Consider the following 16,839-nt stretch of genomic DNA (forward strand, 5'->3'; position numbering starts at 1 on the left):
GAACAGGAAGTGGGGGCGGGGCTTCACTCTGCACAAGGAAGCAAAGAAAAAGAACACCTTCTGACTGAGGAACCAGGTGAGAGAGAATGCTGGGACAAAGGTAGGTAATTCTGGAGGCTGTTTAGAGTAATTTTACTCAAAAAAAAAAGTTTACTTATTCTTTAAAGGGGTTGAAAATACAACCATAACACTGCCCCACTGCGCCCTATAGTTTTGCTATAGAACTTGCCAAAAAACATAATTATAGATGCAAAAAAATTCACCAATTATTTATTTATTATATCACTTTTCCTCCCTGTGTGTAATTTTGTATTTTCTAAGATTGTACAGCACTGCGTACCCTTGTGGTGCTTTATAAATAAAGTTATACATACATACATACATACATACAATTAGAATTTTACTGATCTAAAACTTTATTATAAATGTAAAAGAATTGACCAATTAGAATGCTGATTTCCAGCTCTATGTCAGGCATCTTGCTGTTATCTCACATACAGAGATAATTATCTCTTTTTTTCCTTCATTATATAACACTGGAATCAGATGGGGATAAACAACAGACTTGTCCAGTGCTGGGAAATTGTTCTTGAAGCTTCCAACTCCAATTGCAGGAACAAAGAGCAGGGAGCCAGATTTACCAGCATGCTTCACTCATCATTTCATATTACACTATTCTGGTATTTATAGTCCAGCAACAACTGAGTAAAGTTTGGTGGTTGTGCTGTGCAGCAGGGTTTATATCTCCTTTGAACACTGATTTAAACCTTTGACTTCCATGATTTATTGGTACCCATTATATTTATTGAAATGATTGACAGAAAGAGGGAATTTGTAAGTATGAAATTCTTAGGACATCCATCACAAAACAGCATAACATTGTTTTTTCCAAGAATGCAAACACAAGTGCTTCTCTATAGGTTTTTTTTCTATCTCTCTACACTGAAGAAAGTTTGGGTGAACTGTAAAAAAGTCAATTCAAACACATTTCTGTAAGGCATAAGTATATAAGTATAGGAACAAAGTACTACATGTTGGCTTGTTAGCCTGTGAGTCTAGAAAGCTTATGTGTAAAACTGATCGGAACGGTTACATTCAGTTGCATTTATTGTTGGGGGGGATGGGGCGGGGTGGTCACACCAGTTACTGCAAGCAATGGCTCACACGCTTTTAGCACACACAGATATGTAGCTTTTGGGACATTTTCTTCAGGTCTAGTTTAATGAGAAAATCAACCTTCCAAGTGGAACTTTAGATTTTCCCAAAGACAATGATGGAGATTCCTTAGGCAAATGTCAGACCAGGCATATCCACCTGCCCAATCTGCTTGGGGCTCATTGCATGAATCCATACCTCAAACTACTGACCCTCTTCGCTAAGCTGTAGGAATCAGCATGGACCCAACTTTATTTATAAGCCTCTTACAGATTTGTTGTAGTCTAAAAAGGTTTATTGGGCACTATAACGGTTAAACTATAACCATGGGGGGGGGGGGGGGGGGGCTTCTGCTCATAGCCTGCTCACTCCCACAATTACTTAGTTGCTGTGTTTGTTGTCAGTTTGCATTTTAGGCCAAAAAAACTAACACTCTACATTGTTTCCCAGGCTGAAACAGTCTCCAGAGAACAAGCTGATAAATTTTTAGAGACTGAAGGGCTGAAAAGTAGAAGGACCATATGTGAATTTAAAATCAATAAGCGGCTAAAGCTGGCCATACACGCACTGATATTATTGTACAAAACCTTGTTTCATACCATATTTTGTGTGTGTATGGCAGATCGACAAGACAGGCGATATCGCAAAGGCTGTTGATATTGTTCGTCACGGGTTAGAAGATTTTGATCGGGCACCATTGGAGGCGCCCAAGCAAAAAAACCCCTATTGTTTCGACCTCCATATCTGACGATTCAGCCGTGAACGTCAATGGGGGAAACGAATGACCTTTCCTGCGACCAATGGTCACAGGAAACATAATAATTGCTGTGTATCAGTATTATAAATTCTGTTTTAGGAATAGACCAAAATTTAGCCCAAAGCTGTAGTAGAACTAATACTGTACAAATTACTTGCCTCCTTGTTGGAAATGACCAGGGTAATTTGAAATGTAATCTCTATATATTGGCAGAAGTGAAAGCTATCCACTGATTATTCAATAGAGCAGCAAGATCGTTAGCTTCCTTGTTGGACATTGTATATGTATTGTTAATATAGTGCAGTATACTCTGAAGTCCTTTACATATAATGTATCCTCACTATTAATATATATTAAATTAGATCATTATATATGTACTTGGAAATTACCACTAAGGTGAAGTTTAAAAAATCCTAACACGGCAAGGGCCAGAATGGAATAGCTCATTGATTTGATCCTTGCATTGAAGGCCTGCATTACCTGCAGGTGGGCAAATTAGATAAATATTCCTCCTTTGACAACCTCCCATATGTGTGGCTTTTTCAGTGTTTGACCAGCTAAAATGTAATTTCTGCAGCTGGTGGAAAGAATGGACGCTGTCTCTGCAGCAATTTTCTTTGCCTATAAGCACGGCCAGCTAGTACTACACTTACTGCATATAATATGACCAAAATAATAGCAAAGGCAGCAGCTCCTCCATCTGTTCCTGCTAGGTCACAGTTCATCCAGGTTAGGCCGTTCCTGGCGTATAACCTTTCCCGTCTCTTACAGACATCTGTGGAGTTTATTTGTAGGGCAAAGTGCAAAAACACCCCTAGTGCTGTTCCATAGCCTAAGGATGCTAACGTGCAAAACAAAACTTCCATCAGCAAATATAATGAAGACAGACTCAACAGGTGTTTGGATCCGGCAGCCAAAATTCCCATGGTCAGGGCCCCCACCAACACCGATACAGTTAAACCCCCATAAAGCAGAGGGGCCCGCATTACTGTAAACTGCTGGTCTAGCTGACGCACCTCCTGCAGCTCCTGCCCCTCAAAAGGGTAATATCCCCCTCCAAAACCACCACTCGACATTCCAGCACTGAATCCTGAAAGAACGAAATAGGAGGATACTACAAAAATGAGAACCAGCACGTTGAGGATCACCTCCAAGATGTGCAGTATACCTGGGACAAGAAAGAAAGAGAATAATGCTAATCACCAAATTATTGCCAGGGATAATATTATATTTAGTAGTGCTTGTTATTACAGCGGTTTAATTTTCCCTTTTTATTAATGTGGAGGTTATGCTGAAAAGTAATTGTAAAAACACTAATAATTTAACAAGAAAACTAATTGAAACTTAGATTATCAGATGTATATTTTATTTAATATATTTTTTCACAAAAATGGTAATAAACAAAAAAAAACAAAAAACACAATCATTAGGCACATTTGAATGTTACAAATATTTACATCATAATAAGAATATATAAAAGCCCTTAATAACAGTTAGCTACAAACAAGTGGTTATAAAAGTATATAAAAGAATGGTGAATACAGATTAGTACGTTATCCAGAATGCTAACCCTGTCATTGACAATGAGGCAGCTCATAGCAATTTCATGTTAGTGTACACTGACTATACTGATCTGCCTATTGTGCTTATCCAGTATAGTCAAGTTTTCCTTCATTTAGTATCAGTACTCTAATAAGTAAAATATTTTATATGATCAAAAACTCAAACATAGTTGTTGGGTTTCTTTTTTAACTGGCGGACTCTCCTATAGCCCTTGATGGCCAAAGCAGCACTCAGGAAGAAAGCTATGACTGCCATGCAAGCAAAGAGTACAGCTGCAATGTCTGCAGCATGCAGAGAACAAGTGAAGCCTTGGTAACCTTTGCTGCTGTACAAACTTTCCCTGTCTTTGCACACCTGGGAGTTATATGCATCTTGGAGATATTTGAAGTAGAAATACAAAGCTGGTAAGTAACCCACAGCAATTAGAATATCTAGCACACATTCTACCAACAGCACGATTGGAAAGTGCCATGGAACACGGAGTACTCCAAGAAGAACTAAAAGGCAACAGAAAGCCATTAAAGCCCCACCAAATCCCATGGATGCTCTAACTGTTGGGAGCTTTAATTGGTAGAACTGGACATCCAGTTGCTGGGCTTTCTGTCCATCTGCACCACTAAATCCACTATAAGCCCCACCATAGGCATAGTAGTAAATTCCTCCCAGATCAGTAATCCCGGTGTAGCCACCTGTGGAGTTGTAAGACACGGAGCAGCAGATCAGGATCAGCATGTTGAACAAAACTTCTAATAGCTGGCATAAGGCTGCGAAGATGAAAAATTGGATGGAGTAGTGTTAGGTGTATGGTGAATTTAATATTTAAACCAAGATCCTAGTGGAGATATACATGTATAGCTCAAACCTTTATCTTTTGAAATCTACTGGACACTAAGGTCCATATAAGGCCTATAAATTTTATGCATGACCTATTTATTTTAGCCTGTTCTGTAGGTTCCTTCTACATTTTCACAGTAAGTAAATCATAAGGAAGTAGTCAAAGACTGTTGTTTGTTTATTATTTAAAAAGTAAAGCAAAAAAAAAAAAAAAAAAAAAAAAAAAAAGTGTCCACACTAACATTTACTGCAATTTGTTTCTCCAAATCATCTAGTAAATCAAAAGGAAATTTGTTTTATTGAAATCATTTGATTATTTTGTGAAGTTAAAGGAGAAGGAAAGGCTAAGTCACTTGGGGGTGCCAAAATGTTAGGCACCCCCAAGTGACTTAGAACGCCTACCTTGTACCCCGGGCTGGTGCCCCTGTACGGAGGGAACAGCACCAACTCGGGGTAGCTGCCGGCGCTTCCTCCTCGCTTGCGCGCGCATGCGCAGTAGAGTGAAAAGCCGAACTTTAACATTAAAGTCGGCTTTTCACTCTACTGCGCATGCGCCGGCCGGCGGATTTCGCCGGCAGCGCGCAAAGGAAGGAGGAAGCGGTGTCTACAGGTGCCCCGGGCTGGTGCTGTTCCCTCCGTACAGGGGCACCAGCCCGGGGTACAAGGTAGGCGCTCTAAGTCACTTGGGGGTGCCTAACATTTTGGCACCCCCAAGTGACTTAGCCTTTCCTTCTCCTTTAATGCGGAGTCTTCAGTTTATTCCTTTATGGAAATATAAATAATGGAATATCAATGATGGATACTATCTTCCTGTAATTTCATTTACTTTACATTTCTATTTATATTACCACACTAAATTAAGCAATACTAACCACAAGCTTCAGCTTGCATTTCCTGCTTCCCCTAAACCTGGGGATTTGCCTCTATGTCAACTGGCTGCCTACATGAGGCACAGTTTGGTAGTACACCTGGTACACTTTTATGCAACCAAATCTTGCCTCCAAGCCAGGAATGCAAGAATAAGCATCTGCACTAAGGCCAACATGTTGCTCATGAGCCAGTTTTTGGGGATCACTGGTCCAGAAACATGGAATATGGTAAAAGTGCACAATATGGCAGGAAATGAAGGCAACTTAACATTATATGCATATAAAAATACCTTGTTCAACATGCTTTGTTTTATTGCTAAAAGGACAAAGTACCAAAGCTGGAGATGAATGACATATATAATAATTAAACAGTGCAGGAAAATGTTAAGAATGAGCAAGCTTATTCCTTCTGGTCATATTTCATATGTTGCACATACAGAATATCCTTGGTGGGCAGAAGCATTGGCTGAGAAGAGGACTCTATATGTGCCAAAGCAATGGTTTCCAACAAACTGACCATACATGGATTGTACAAACATATTAGAATGTTTAATTTACACAAGCTTCTTTTAAAAACTCTGTGGATATATTTTCACCTCTACTCTATTACATAGCTTGACCAGAAAAAGGTTTGAGATATGACCCAACTCTGGGGCAGGGGAGGAAAAAAATCCTACCCCCCCCTCCTCCAAACCACAACAGAGACCTGATCCCCAATGATAAATGGCATCAGAGAAGTGCATCATGGTTTGCAGTCTCTATCTCTGCCTGCTCGACTTCCTCTTCATGGCTCATTGATATCCAGGAAACAAGAATGGATTTACTAAAACTCCATCATTTCTAATTTTTTTATATTTCCAAATTCGACTAAACTCGTTTTACCAAATGTCTAATATTATCTAAAAAACAAAACAAAACAGTTGCACGGAAAAGTTGCTGTGAGAAAAGTTGACAACTGATGTGATGTACTCTAGTGTATATACTTGCTCAGATTTGGGGCAAGACTTTTACGATAAAGCACAACCATCTAGCCATGTAGGTTGACCTCAAGGAGGACAGTTTGTATACTCATCTTGTAATCCTAACAAATCAGTCAATTCAAAATGTAAATGTTCACCTTCTTTGCAGGCATAAAAGGCATCAGCAGATGAGAAAGTAAGAAAAACTTCAGTCGCTATTTACTTCCTGTTATATCAGTTTGTCTGGATTGTACCTGTTAATAGCCAAACCATACAATGGCTATTTGTTTAGGTCAGAGGGAGTATCAGTCAGATATCTGTTTGGTTGGCTGTTGTTTGGCCACTTTTTTAAAAAAGCAGTGTGGTCGGGACAGAATAAATAGCACCATAATCAATAAATACAAGTCAATTTCACACTGCGCTAAGCAGCAGACAAGACTGAGCAATTGGCTCAGAAGACAGATACATGAAGCATGAAACTAAAGTTTTGAAATCAAGCTAGAAAAACCAGAAAATCAAGTTCCAGTGGACACGCAAAACACAGTCTGAGTTTCAGGTTTCTCACCTGCACAATAAATTATATTGCTTGGACACCAATGTGAAAATACAAAAATGATTCATAATAAAGAGTTGTAAATATTCAAGTTGATCAATATAAAAGAACATAACAAATTATTCACAGATAAACTGTGAACCTGTTGAGAATCTCATATATAAAGGGGTTTTTTTTGCATTTTTAACGCCAAGATTTTTTTAAATAATTTTGAAACAGAAAAAAAACTATATAAAGGCAAAACACTTTATGAGTAACTAAAAAAAAATAAATCGATAGAGGGTGGTAAACTAGTCAAGTGAGGGTCAACTTTTTTTTTTTTTACTTCCTACTAAAGTGGCTGGGGCAGGGCACAAGTACATATATATGTGCAGAGGAGCAGAAAGTGCACTATTAGGTACCCTTTAGTTATTTTAGTTAATAACCTGCAACACCGGCCCTCATCTCTTAAAATGCACAGGTCCAGGACTTTTTCTAAGCACCATGCCTAAGCATGCCTGCAAAGTTGGGCATATGTGCAGTATAGAAATCAGTGTACTGCACCCTAAACAGTGTAATGAATGCACTCTGAATGTTGCAAGGGAGGCTTGGGAAAGCAGAAAAAAAAATTTTCTGGTTGATTTTTTTGCTTGGGGTAGCAGATTAGCAATTAGAATTAGTGTGTGCCTAAAAATGTTATCTTAACATCTCTTTGAAGGCACTATGGATCCAAAACCACCTTAATTTCCTTGTGAATGCTAATTAGCTTAGTTTCCAATATTATAAATATTGTATTTATATTACATATATAATTCAATACAACTATCAATTAGATTCACATTCTCAGTTAGTACACGTTTTTGTCATCTTTATTAGTTGCTTTTTTGTTTGTAATCTTTGAATGCTGGAGAATATCCTAGTATGTACAGTACACCCATCCTACATCTGGGCAACTCCAAGCTATTTAAAAGTCATACAGGACAGGGATTATTCTTTATTTTACCATGGTATAAAAATACAATGTTAATGGTAAATACAGACCATAATTTATTGTAGCCTTAGCATTTTTTAACAATGTTTTGCCAAATCCACGCTGTGTACTTACCACGACTAGTGCAAAGGTATCTGCATTTATGGCAATCCAAGATTCCACCATCTGTCTCATGCTCTTCAACATATTCCATATTAGAGCCATGCACAGAGAAGGTTCTGTATGACACAAATTACAGGATACAGTGACTATACACTTAAATCTTTATTAGTTGGCCTAGTATAAAGTAAAGAGTGTTTTGCCAAGGGCATGTCCCTCCTTAGCAATAACATAACATTCATCTAGCTTTAACCTCCACATTCACTTGTATGGCCATCACTCGAAGTAGACACACAACTGAATGCACTTTTTCTTGCAGGCAGTTATTGTACAACTGTACCGGGTATACCATGCTCATGGAGCGGCTAAACCCCCTGGCATCACATGCTAAGAATCATACTGTGTGTTATTGTTATAGGAGTAACTGTGTTTTACACAATGATAATTAGCACAGATTTTCATTACTAAGAAGAATGTTATCATTTAAATTTTAAACGGAGAACTGTCATGTTCTCAAGTTATACTACTAAAAAAAACATAAAATATGAGAATAATCGAAAATTTGCCAAGAGGCACCTCAAACTCTATGGGATTCTGGCGTTGCCATGACTTAATAATAAAATGGCAATCTGCCCCATATTTGAGCACACCGACAACACTGGAATCCACTTGAAGTTGTGCACACATGGCAGAAAATGTTCATTTGTGCATTTTAAGGCCAAAATTAATTCTATCAATGTGCAGACATACAGATTGGAAGGGGCCAAACTAGCATGTGCAATAAACCTTAAAGAGAAAGATCTCTATGTTGCTGAAAATATAATTATGCAAAGGGCTTTCTCTAACCTTTGATCAGCATAATATCGCTCCTGTTCTTTGCTATCCATTGGATACTGGTGACGATCTTTGTTGTATGAATAATTTTCACGATATTCATCTCTTTCGTGGTAGTCATTTTGACTTTTTTCTGTATTCCTCCTCCCTTTTTCTGTTTCTTTATGGTAATTCTCTTTTTCCAAGTATTGTTTTTGGCTCATATCCTTTTGGCTCCTATCTTGTCCTCTTTCTTTATAATACCCATCTTTGTCATCATACCGTCCCTGGCTTCTCTCTTGTTGGTTTCTGCTTGCTTCCTTTTCTCTGTAGTATTTTTCTCTCTGCTCAGACCAGGTTTGACTTTTTTTTTCTTCGCACATCTGGTCTCTCTCGGGATAACTGTTTCTACTTCTCTCCTGTTTGTTTCTAGATGGAGTCCTTTCATTGTGATATTGCTTTGAATATTGATCATTCTCCTGCATATGTTTATTATGAGGTTTATGAATATTGCGTTCACTGCTTAGATCATTTTCCTGGTGATGTCTATGTTTTCTAGGTGCCCGATTCTCCCTGTCTGTAGCAGAATCTCCCATTGTGAGACCTATATAAATTAAAAAAGTAGCAGCACATCACAGAAAGCATAATGCTTGAAGCCTACCCTATTAAAGGTGGGATAACTAACTATTGGGACTAACATAACTTTCTATACTAGCATAGTGGAATAAGTACACTGGTATGGATTTTTTTACAAAAACCTGGGGTTTGGGGGGGCTGATAACATATATTTATTAGATACAGCTCCACTGAACACAAGAGACCAGCTCTGTTTAGACCACTGATAAAAGAAGGCTGAATAAAAGAAATATTTATTACTGGTCCCTTGGTACTAATAATTTAAACAAATTGATATTGCAAACAGTGCTTAGGTTTGGCCAAACTTTAAATTGATTATTTCGTTTTTCTGTTATTTATCATATTCAATTTCAGAAAATATTTTAAAATTGGTATGATTGGTAAAACATGGTATAGCGTTTTATAGCTTTAAATGAAACTAATTATGAAGCATGAGAGATGAGGTCTGTATAGGCATGCATGCAAAAACGAAATGTACCCATAATCTGTCAGGTAAGTGAATATAAACTGTTTTAGTGACGGACACATTCTGCGCAATGAGTTAAACCCCTGCAATAGCCACAGAAATATATAAAAAGGAAGACAATAAAACACAGTACCAGGAAGACAACCAGAAAGAATCAATTGAATTTAAACCTAACTAGCACGGACAGCAGGTGAGCCTAAAATGTAATAGAACGTGTATGCTTAAAGTTATAAAGTTGCGGTATGTATCATAATAAGGAATATTTCGCTTTAAACAAATGTATATCGCTTATAAAAACTAAAGATAGCGCAACTCACCCAAATCTTCCTATTCCTTTCCTGCGTAGATAAACTACTTACCTGAACGCGCGCGTTTGATGCCATAAACACACCTGAATGCGCGCCGCCGGCGTACGGAAACGCATGAACGCGCCATTGGTGCTTGGAACGCACCGTGGCACGCATAGGAGTAAATCCACGCCCTGATAATATGGCGGCAAGAGACGAAACTGACTTCCCCTGTTCTGCTGGTTGAATGTTGAATTGATTATATGGCGGCAAGCTTAGTGGCTAAATAATAGTTTCCTCTGTGCTGATTGGTCAATGTTGGAAGGCTATGCCTGGTCTTGTCTGCGGAGCTGGCTGCTAAAATGGGAGTACAGGGTGATCGGGAAGCAGGTGATTGATAACTGGGTTTGGAACTTTTATTTGAAAATTAACTTAGCTTGTAGCTGCCGTGTACTACATCTTATGGGTCCTATCAATGTTACATCAGTTCTGCGTAGGTTATCGGTTAAGTTGTCTATTTAATGGGTTCGTATAAAGTAATGCCTTATGCACCTAAAACATATATCTATGCGGTAGTTTAAGCTCTTAGGAATTAAACTTAATATGTACAAAAACATGCCAGATAATCTCTTAATTGGCTTTGTATGGCAGCAGCCGGTTTAAACTTGTTAATAAAACAGTAAATCATAATGTTTAAAGCAAAAATACTATTTCCATGTTAAAATAGACTTTTGTTGTATTTGCAGCATATTCTTGTAATATACCTACATCTAATTAATTACAGTGGGTAAAAAAATAGCACCACATCCACCAATCTTTTCTTTGCTTTCATCTTTTGCCTAAAAGTTGACCAAGTCTAGTTGCTGAATGGTCACATTGGTACAATTTAGTAAATTACAACATATACACATTATGGTCTGACCTACCCATCAGACTACATGCAGATATGGAAATTCTGTACACTGATTTCTCTCAAAGAGTTTGAAGTCTTACAACACATACATTTGGCTATCACAGCTCAACTAGAGCATACATTAATGGTACTTGGGGAAGATTTATCAAAATGCTGAGCTTAATACATAAAAACTCATTCATGTTCTATTCATTCCTATGGGATTTTTAGAAGCGTATTTATCAATGGCTGAAACAAGAACAATGAAGGAATGAATAAAACATGAGTTTTTATGTATTAAGCTCTAAAAAAATTTTTTTTATAAATCTGCCGCTTAGAGTTGTGCAAAGCTAGATCTGATTTGTGTTAATGAATTGTAGTAGTTATGTTTTGGGCTGATTTATTGAAAATTTCTCCAAAAAGCCCATTAATCCTGTCCATCTGTCTCACTGCTGCCTCTTTTTCCAGGCTGTACAGGGGGGCCGGCACTTAGCACACCACACTGTAGGATAGCTAGTCTGACCTGATAGGGAACTAAAGCCTGTCTTTACGTTTTTGACTGGAGGTCTCATTTTAAACACAGACAGGGACCTGAGAGGATCTGTAGGAAGCTCAGATAAAGGGGCCATTTTTACAGATAGTATTAATTTTTAGAGCAAAGCAAAACCAGTACCATATATTATTCACAATTGCCTGCAAGATTACAGATGTTTTCATTTATTCCTTATGTCTCCTTTAATATGTAAAGGCCTTTCGTACTTAGGATTATAATGTTTCTGCCTTTCTGTGCCTAAAAATTTTTTATTTTTGCTTTCAATAGGTTCAGCTGAATCAAGTGTGGACTTTACAGCAGATCTTGCTGCGGTGACCAGTGCTGTTTGGCAGGTGATGAGAAGAAGAGAGACACAACACTTTGGGAGAATATTGGAGTTCTTGGAATCAGTCCATGAGCAAGTACCAGGTCTGCTTTGTTACAAGCACCATGCAAAACTCAGTGTAGGCCTAAGAGGAAAGGTGAGATGGGATGTCCCATGTATGTGTGTACAAATCCAACAGTGCCCATTTCCTAAATATTTTTTGCTTCCCACAGATGGTGCTTGACATGGTTGAGAAAAGCTGCTCACTGATGTCAATTCTGACAGCACTAAACCTCCATTTTCCCCCAAGGTTACCTGATGAACCAAATGCAGTAAGTATTTAATATAACACTGCTCAGAAAAAAACATTTTGTTTTTGTTTTTTAATAATAGCATACTTCTGTTATCTTTGAAAAAAAAGGGTAGTGTTTATTTTGAAAAATTTCTTTCACTACATTTTACATTGATACATACAATTAAGATCTTGTTGCTGGATTTGAATGTTTCCATAGAGAAAAGATTGGCACTAGACTAGTGCTAAGGAATGTAAAAGCTCCTATACTAACTAACTGCTAACTAACTAACTGCTAGAAAGGTACAGCCCAATTTCAGCTTGGGCAAAACATATGCAACTTGAGCCATTATAGAACAAGATTTTTCCTTCTTCAGCCTACTCATAAAAGTATTATTATTAGTATTATTATTTATATAGCGCCATCAATTTACGCAGCACTTTACAGAATAGAGGGGTACAAAAGACAGAACAGTCAACATGTACATATAAACAATGGTTTGCAATTACATTGGATGAGGATCGGAGACACTAGGGGGAGGGCCCTGCTTGCAAGAGCTTACATTCTAAAAGGAAGGACTGAGACATAAGGTCAGGGTAACTAGCATGGCGTTACAGTTCATGTAGGTGTGTAAAGTGACAATAAGTGCGGAATGAGAGGTAAAAACCAGTGGTTAGGGAATAGGTTTAGGTTATAGGCTTGAGTGAAAAGGTGAGTTTTAAGAGACCGTTTAAAGGCTTGGAGAGTCTGGCAGTGACTAATGGGATGGGGAAGAGCGTTCCAGAGGATGGGTGCAGAGCGTGAGAAGTCTTGGATGTGAGAGTAGGTGATGAGTGAGGAGATGAGAAGAAGGTCATGTGTAGAGCAAAGGTTACGTCTGGCGGTGTACTTGAAGATTAGGGTGGTTAAATAGAGTGGTGCGGCACCAGTAAGTGCTTTTTTATTTAGGCCTATAGCACTATACACACAACACTATATGTGATGAAAGGCACTAAGTTTGCCCAGGAGCAGTAACCCATGGCAACCAATAAGATTTTAAACAGGTGACCAGCAAATGCTACCTGCTAATTGGTTTCTGCTCCTTGGTAAACTTAGTGCTTTTTATTACATACAATATAACACTACATGTCATGTGGGAGTCCTGTCAGCTCAGCTGCCTATGGCCATGAGTCCCCAGGTGCTTTTGTTTGTGACATGTGAATAACACCCATGTGGCATGAAATGTAATCTTGTCAAAATATTTCAGCCAGCACAAGAAGTAAAGTGCAAGCAGGGCTTAGCCCCTGCGTGTTTATTCAAAAAGCTGCTTTTTGAATAAACACGCAGGGGCTAAGCCCTGCTTGCACTTTACTTCTTGTGCTGGCTGAAATATTTTGACCGGACTATGGGGAGAGTGCCGACTCTCTAGGCTGTGCACCAAGTAGTAATTCTCTGGAGGAGGTAAGGGTGTGCTGGTGTAAAAAATGTTTTCCAATTGCATGAAATGTAATGCCAGTGTCCCACTCATATGCCATCTCTTAAATGAGAGAAGGCGTCTGAGCAAAATCTGCCTTCAGGGCTGAATCGGCAGAAGGAGGTAGAAATCCTATTGTTTCTACCTCCATATCTGACGATTCAGCCCTGAACGTCTGTGGAGGATGTGAACGATCTTTCGTGTGACCAGTGGTCGCACGAAAGATCGAAAATCGCCACGTGTGTGGCCACCTTAAATGTTAATGATCACTTTGTTAGATTTTATTTAGTTATACTGGAACTCTTCATTTAGGTGTTGCGGGACCACTCCAGACTCCAACGGTGTCATTCACATTTCCGTAAACTGGTTCTTCGTATGATACGGGATGAGAGGTTCCGAAGGAATTATGTGAAGGTGAGTTACGTGTGAGATATCCAGGGCAGACTACTATTAACAGCTTAGGGTCACCAATTCTCTGGCATCAAGTACCCTTTTTCTAGTCTGTCAGGTTTTTGTTGTCTTTTATCATATATAGCCATCAATGGACACTGCCTATAGGTATTCAAAGGGTTTGTGGTTTCTAGCCATGGTAGAGTGGAGTCTTGGCCAACATGATATGTCACCAACCCTTGGTACTGTTAACTTTGAAGCTTCATCCATGGCCATTATGGTGATGTCTTTATCTTGGTATTATGCTCTCTTTTTGGGGGTATGTGGTGTTTCCCAGTTTTCTTTTCTTTCTCAGTTTTGAAAAATTGTGGACATTCCATAGAAAGATAGACAAAATGGTTTCATATGATATGAATGTGTTGTTACAGACAAAGCTACACAATGAATATGGGGAAACCTTCATGGCCAGCTTGGAGAAACTGCTGTGGGAATTTCTTTACCAGCTACAGACTGTTTTAACTCACCAGGTACATTTCTTATTAAAGACGTTCTGTGCATCATTTTTTCGAAGTGAGGTTTGATGATGTCCCTTGAATGATCATACTCATATGTAAGACATTTATACTGTGTTAAACTGAAATTTCAAATTCAAAAAGACCTAAACGTGACAAAAAAAGAAATAAACAAAAAGACCAAATTCAGATTGCCTTAAAATGCCACTGCTTACATCATACCAAAAGAAAATTTTATGGTAAACTACTCTGGAGAAGGCAAAAGAAACCAAGGGGAATGCAAGTTGCAAAAAAAAAAAACCCACAGGTACCAACATTTAAGCAGTTTGCATTGTTTTGAAACAAAACGCTACAGAAATTTTGTTCTCTGCTCTGTAGATGTTTCTTTTGATATATTATCTCACTGAAAAATTTCAAAGTGCGGTTCTGTTAAGATTTGAATTTTGCTATGTTTTGTAGCCTTCAGAGAACCCAGAGGAAAGTCTACTAACACAGCTGCCTGGAACCCAGAAACAAGATATTTCAAACAACTGGCTCTTTCCAGGAGATGACCATACTTCGCCCAGCTGTTCTCTTCTACAGAATGAGTCACATCTAAGTAAATAGAACTATGTACAATTTAAGGGTTGGCTTTATATCACTGTTCTTAATGTACATTTGAAATATAAAATGCTATTTGATTGTTGGAGTTGTCATTAAGGTTATTTTTACAATGTTTTAAATATTCTTTTCTATATCAAATTTCTGTTATTTATCCTCATCTGCTATTTAAACAACTACCTAGTTGCTAGGGTAAATTGGGTCATAGCAGCCAGAGAAATTTTAAAATAAAGGTCTTCAGGGTGAAAAAAAAAATAAAGATTGCAAAATATCTTATAATGCCCCTTTCTACCTCAGACTAAGTTTTATTTTAAGGTAATTTGCAACTTTAATATTTTATAGAAAGAAAGGTGAGTACAAAATATTTTTTGTCTTTTTTCTAAAAACAGCAATTATGTTGTCATAAAAGTGTAAGCTACCAAACACCCGTTAAGTAGAAAAAGCCTTCAGGGTAGGCGTGCCCTTTATAGGGCACAGGGAACATGGTTGCTGCCTAGAAAAAATGGGAGCAAAGCATTGCTAGCCCGAGCAGTTGATATTGTATGCTCCTCTGAGGGCCAGTTGTTTTTTTGTGCTTGACTTTTACCTCCCAACACTATGAAAATATAAACATGAAGTCACCGTGCTTAAATAGGTACTTCAGTGTAATCAGAAATGGGCACCTTTGCGTTTGACCCATGTGGTGGTTATACATGACCAGTTCTTGTAACCATAATATAATAATACTTTCCAATGCTATAATCAAAAACCGCAAACTATGTAAGCTTATTGTTGAGTGCTTTCAAATAAAATTTTTATATTAACTAAGGGTGTCCAACCTGTGGTATTCCAGCTGTCTACTAATGAATGCTAGGAGTTTGTGGAGCATCAAGACTTTTACAATATGTGTCTACAGTGTATTAGAATAATCTGTATGTTATCCACATTTTCACAAATAGTTTTTTGAGAAACGTTTCAAAGATTTATTTTATCCCCACATAGATATTTCCTAAATTAATATTTTGCATTACCCTACTGTTGCTCCAGATTTTAGAACAGTTCCATTGCAGTATAACAAGATTCACGGTAAAAGACACAGTTGGTAACCAGGGCTCTAAAATGTCTTTAGTTTAAGTCACTAATTTATTTTTGTTTAGATTCTTCCAAGTCGCCTGCTATGTTTACTGTGGGGGAGACGAAAATGAGGAAAAACCATAATTCTGTCACTGTGGAAAATGGGGAACAAGATCCTCTTTTACCTACGCAGTGTGAGAGTGAACAGGATTCTGCTCAGCCAAAGCAAACCTTGATGGGTTCCAAGGCCTCGCTGCCACATGTGACTGATTTTGAGTCTTCTGGAGATGAAGCATTACATAATAAAAAACAAGTCACTGGTATTGAGCTTTGTAGTACTGGAACTTTATCTAAGCCCAGTCTAAAGAGACCACGGTGTAAGACATCTGTTTTTGATATTTTTGGATGGGATTGCAGTTTGAGAATGGAGGTAGATAGTCATAGAAACATATCTCCTCCAAACCCATTTCAGTCTCAAGAAATGGAAACAATGCTGGGAAAAAATGTGTGAAATGGGACATATTTTAGCCTCATACAGCCAGTAAGCATAATGGAACAGGTACGCACGGAAACACTTCTGGCATGAATGTAACAAGAGCTAACCTCAAGGAACACAATTTGCATAGAGTGCTGGGACACATTTCTGAAACTAAAGAAGAGAAGAGCCTGTTACATCCCACAGAAGGAACTATATGGACATACAAGCTGGGTTTAGAGCATTACTACTACGGAGCTATTATGCCAGTTGATGTGCATAGTACATGGCTTTGAGAGACATGGACCATGGCCCCAGACAGCCCTTGGTACAAACTATTGTCTAACTGTTAT

General features: G+C 38.2%; 2 protein-coding genes across 6 annotated transcripts; one reads left to right on the plus strand and one right to left on the minus strand.

Annotated features, from left to right (window-relative positions):
• Positions 1 to 1,776: 1,776 nt before the first annotated feature.
• marveld3 (MARVEL domain containing 3) lies at positions 1,777 to 10,176 on the minus strand. 5 transcript variants are annotated; one of them, XM_012961255.3, is made up of 4 exons: positions 10,034 to 10,176; positions 8,606 to 9,176; positions 7,775 to 7,878; positions 1,777 to 3,080 (listed from the first exon to the last, which is right to left on the minus strand). In XM_012961255.3, the coding sequence occupies exons 1-4, from the start codon at positions 10,107 to 10,109 to the stop codon at positions 2,470 to 2,472; spliced, it is 1,362 nt and encodes a 453-aa protein (XP_012816709.2). In that variant the 5' UTR covers positions 10,110 to 10,176; the 3' UTR covers positions 1,777 to 2,469. The 5 variants fall into 5 exon arrangements, with proteins under 5 accessions (XP_012816709.2, XP_012816712.2, XP_031756015.1 ...); XM_012961258.3 differs by having other exon boundaries at positions 9,992 to 10,078; XM_031900155.1 differs by lacking the exon at positions 10,034 to 10,176 and adding an exon at positions 9,808 to 9,965.
• A 147-nt stretch (positions 10,177 to 10,323) lies between these two features.
• On the plus strand, positions 10,324 to 16,522 carry tinf2 (TERF1 (TRF1)-interacting nuclear factor 2). The gene is given in 7 exon segments (NM_001143925.1): positions 10,324 to 10,351; positions 11,674 to 11,867; positions 11,944 to 12,042; positions 13,769 to 13,870; positions 14,275 to 14,373; positions 14,818 to 14,956; positions 16,095 to 16,522. Coding segments are annotated over 7 exon segments (1,089 nt in total).
• The last annotated feature ends 317 nt before the right edge of the window (positions 16,523 to 16,839 follow it).

Source organism: Xenopus tropicalis, chromosome 4 (assembly GCF_000004195.4).
Source record: "Xenopus tropicalis strain Nigerian chromosome 4, UCB_Xtro_10.0, whole genome shotgun sequence".
NCBI lineage: Eukaryota > Metazoa > Chordata > Amphibia > Anura > Pipidae > Xenopus > Xenopus tropicalis.

Coding starts and splice junctions, on each gene's coding strand:
- marveld3 (XM_012961255.3), bottom strand. CDS start 10,109: ATGGCGCGTTCATGCGTTTCCGTACGCCGGCGGCGCGCATTCAGGTGT. Junction 9,177..10,033: donor CATCAAACGCGCGCGTTCAG/GTAAGTAGTTTA, acceptor TAATTTATATAG/GTCTCACAATGGGAGATTCT. Junction 7,879..8,605: donor CGATATTATGCTGATCAAAG/GTTAGAGAAAGC, acceptor TGTGTCATACAG/AACCTTCTCTGTGCATGGCT.